The 3,341-nt window shown below is 63.4% G+C and overlaps 1 protein-coding gene across 1 annotated transcript in view; it reads right to left on the bottom strand.

Moving 5' to 3' along the window:
* The window catches only part of CAMSAP1 (calmodulin regulated spectrin associated protein 1), a gene marked incomplete at its 5' end in the record, with an annotated part of 37,714 nt that overhangs the window by 12,769 nt on the left and 21,604 nt on the right, over positions 1 to 3,341 (bottom strand). The window contains 2 exon segments of the mRNA XM_027766289.1: positions 89 to 180; positions 1,587 to 1,764. Coding sequence (XP_027622090.1) covers positions 89 to 180; positions 1,587 to 1,764 — 270 coding nt within the window.

A 3,341-nucleotide genomic window follows, 5' to 3' on the forward strand; every position in this document is an offset into this window, starting at 1 on the left:
AGAGGGGCAGAGGAGGGCAGAGGGGGACAGAAGGGGGCAGAGGGGGGCAGAGGAGGGCAGAGGGGGGCAGAGGAGGGCAGTCTCTCACCAGGGGTCTCCTCTCCCTGCATCACTTTCTGCTGCTTCTGCCTCAGGGGCAGCAAAGGATGAGACGGACTGAAGGTAGAAGTTCCTTTCCCACTGAATGGAAAGAGAATTCGAGAGAGAGTCGTTTGTTTATTAAACTTCAAATTTAGGAGTAAATGCAGAAGCCAGCACAGAGCCATCCCAAATCCACAGCAACAGGTGAGAAGTACCAGACTCCGGGGAACTCACGAGCATAGGAAAAAGCGACGTGGCCTGCCCACAGCCTGCTGGCTAAGGGGAGCCGGGGCCAAGTCCTCGTCCCGCCGGCTTGAGCAGCAGACCAGGTGCCAAACCCCTCCCTCTCTCTGGCGAGTGTGCACGCCCTCTGGCAATTTCTTAAAAACTAAAGATGAACCAGAATAGCAAGGACTTCGGACTTGGGGTAAATACTGAAACTGCAGGGCTGGCCCCAGAGCATGGCAGCTGAGTGCTCTTCAGGGGACGCCGGGTCCCCACGGGCAGCTGCAGTGTGAAGTCCAGTCATGTAGGCTTGAAACACACCAGGCGTGTGTGTGCGCGTGTGTGTGCGCCTCAAATCGCAACATGATGGGGAAAGGCGAGGGGGCTGTGGCGTGGCCACACCCCCCTGGGGTTGCCCTCTCTCTCCCTCTCCTCTGAGTGTCTGTGAGCACAAGCACTTTCTGGTAATTAGAAAAACTGCCAACAGAAGACATGCTGGCCCCTGGTTGGTCTGTGAGACAGCCAGTTCTGGGCCCTGACAGGAAACCCCAGTGCGAGTTAAGGCTGTCTTCTGATGAGCTGAAATAAAACGAGAAGAACCGGCCCCCCAGAGAGGATGCCTTCTCCCCACGGTGCACACGCCTGGTTCTGTAAGGACCAGAGAGCTGCTGAGGCTCGGGAGGACCCTGCTGCTCGAGCCCACAGTGCCGAGCACGGAGGAGCAAGGAGGCCTGCGGGCGTCACGCTGGTGGGCATGCGAAAGCTCGCATTTCCAGAGGACAGCACGGCAACACCCGCGGAACGCTCTCAACTAGCTGCAGCTTTTCTACGTCTGGGGTTCCAGCTTAAGGAAAAGAGGGCATGCGGTGTGCACAGGGCCAGAGTGCAGAGGCACCTGTGTGTGCAGCTCAGCACGGCGGGGACACGGCAGTACCACGCAAAGCCACTGCCCGGCACTGGTGCCCTGGAGGCGGCTCTTCCAGGGTTCCCGGGGGGCAAACTGACAAAGGGACAACTGGGAAGGTGTGGCCAGGGTGGAGAAGAATCAGAGGGAGCAGCTTGGCACTGGGGCCTAAAGCAGCCGAGAACTGGGAGTGGGCGGGCACCCGGGCTCAGGTGGCTGCGGAGGGGCTGGAGTTGAAGGAATCCCAGAGCAAGCCAGTGCCTGTCACTCCGACGCCCCCACGCACTCTACCTACTGAAAAGGGGGTACTGGCTGAGACACTGAACAGGAAGCGGGGACGAGACGGAAAGCCCTGACAGCGGCGGGGCAGACTCACGGGTGCTCGGCCTCGTCAGGGTGTAGGCAGTGCCTGTGGCAGCTCTCAGTCGGCAGCGGGGCCGGCGGCTGCGGGTCAGCGGGGCTCGCGGCGGGAGGGCCACCCAGGAAGCTGCGCTTGGTGGCGTTGGAGATAGGCACCGGGGGCCGGCTGTGCTTGTGCTGGGGCGCCGTCCTGGCTGTGGGGAGGGAGGGAGACCTGCGTCACTGAGGCCTCAGCACTCCCGAGGGCACTTCCCCGAGCCCGGAAGCCACGCTGCCCAGAGTGTCGGCTTCGGCTTTCCCACGTGTGTGCAGAGTAACGAGTGCCTCAACACACGCTTCCGGGGGGAGGCGCCCCGGATCCGGGTGAGACCCATGGGAGCGAAGCCTGGTTGATGGTCATGGCCACACACGCTGCTGGCCCCGGCCCTAAGGGCCCCGCTCCCATGCAGCCCCAAGGGAGGGTGGCCCCAGCGGCAGGGCCGTCTCGCTCAGTGGGCCAGCGAGAGCCAGGCAGGGTCCGGGCCTGGCATGTCACTTCGGCCTGACTGGCAGCCGCCACCCTGGAGGCTCAGCCCTCAACGGTGACCATCTCTGTGGATGCTCCTGCCCAGAAGCGACCGCGGAACGCCAAGAGCACCTACCTCTAGGGCCTGACGGGTAAACCACCGGCTGCGCGCCGTGAGCCAGGACAGGGAGCCAGGGCACTGGGAGCATGGCTCCAGGGCATGGCTCCCAGCTGCCTCTGCGGAAGCTCTTGGCAGGGAGGGGGACGGGCGGCCCGGGGCCAGCACGGGGCATGGCAGCCCGGGGCCAGGAGCGAGTACACACGGGGCGCGGCAGCCCGGGGCCAGGAGCAAGTGCACACGGGGCCACGCTGCTCTCTTCTGCACTGGTCCAGGTCCTGGCGGGACCCCCAGGAGGCTGAACTCCGACCTAGGAAAGCTGCGATGCAGGGCCCTGGCGTGTGTGTGTGTGTAGGGGGGGGGGGCAACATGACTACTCCGTACAGTACACAGGCTCCTGGATTCCTGGAGACTCCGGGCCTGCAGGAGAGGGGTCCCTACTGACCCTGCACGGCGAACATGCAGGAGCCGCTCTCCCAGCGACCGTGTCCCAAGATGTGCTGGAATCGGAGAATGAGCACCGTGAACACGGCCGAAAGGACGGCAGCTTGTCACGTGCGGGGGACCCTCAGTACTACCAGTGGTTTCTTAGCAAAACCTGCAGGCCCGAGGGAGGAATGATGGGACATCCCCATACCTGCTTCCCAAGCAGTGCTCGGAAGGGAGCGAGAGCGCACGCCTCACGCTCAACAGAAGGCCACACGGCAGCTCAGACAGGGCAGGGTGCCGGAAGCTGCAGCAGGGCACAGCCCTGCAGTTACACGCATGACAGGAGGAAGAGTGACTATCGTAACACGTGCACCATCTGAACAGGCAAGGCTGACCGAGCAGTGCGTCACAGGACAAGCCGAGGGTAAGGCTCTATGCAGAGCAGGGGTGCTCTGGGGACAAAGGGCCACGAGCACCCAGAGACCACCATGGGGCAGTCACACGTGTGCCCACAAGCCACCGTGGGGCACAGTCACATGTGCGCCCAGGGGCCACCGCAGGGCACAATCACACGAAGACCAGACAGAAAACAGCCTGGCACGATGAGGACAGCAGGAGAGGAGCAGGGACGACAGCTGCAACCCAGCACTACAGCCACGGTGTGGCAGCAAAGGCGCCCTGGCCACCTGCTCCCCTCAGAGGACACGGGCCAGCTCGCC

Source organism: Tupaia chinensis, unplaced genomic scaffold (genome assembly GCF_000334495.1).
Source record: "Tupaia chinensis unplaced genomic scaffold, TupChi_1.0 Scaffold142100_1, whole genome shotgun sequence".
In the NCBI taxonomy this organism is placed as follows: domain Eukaryota; kingdom Metazoa; phylum Chordata; class Mammalia; order Scandentia; family Tupaiidae; genus Tupaia; species Tupaia belangeri.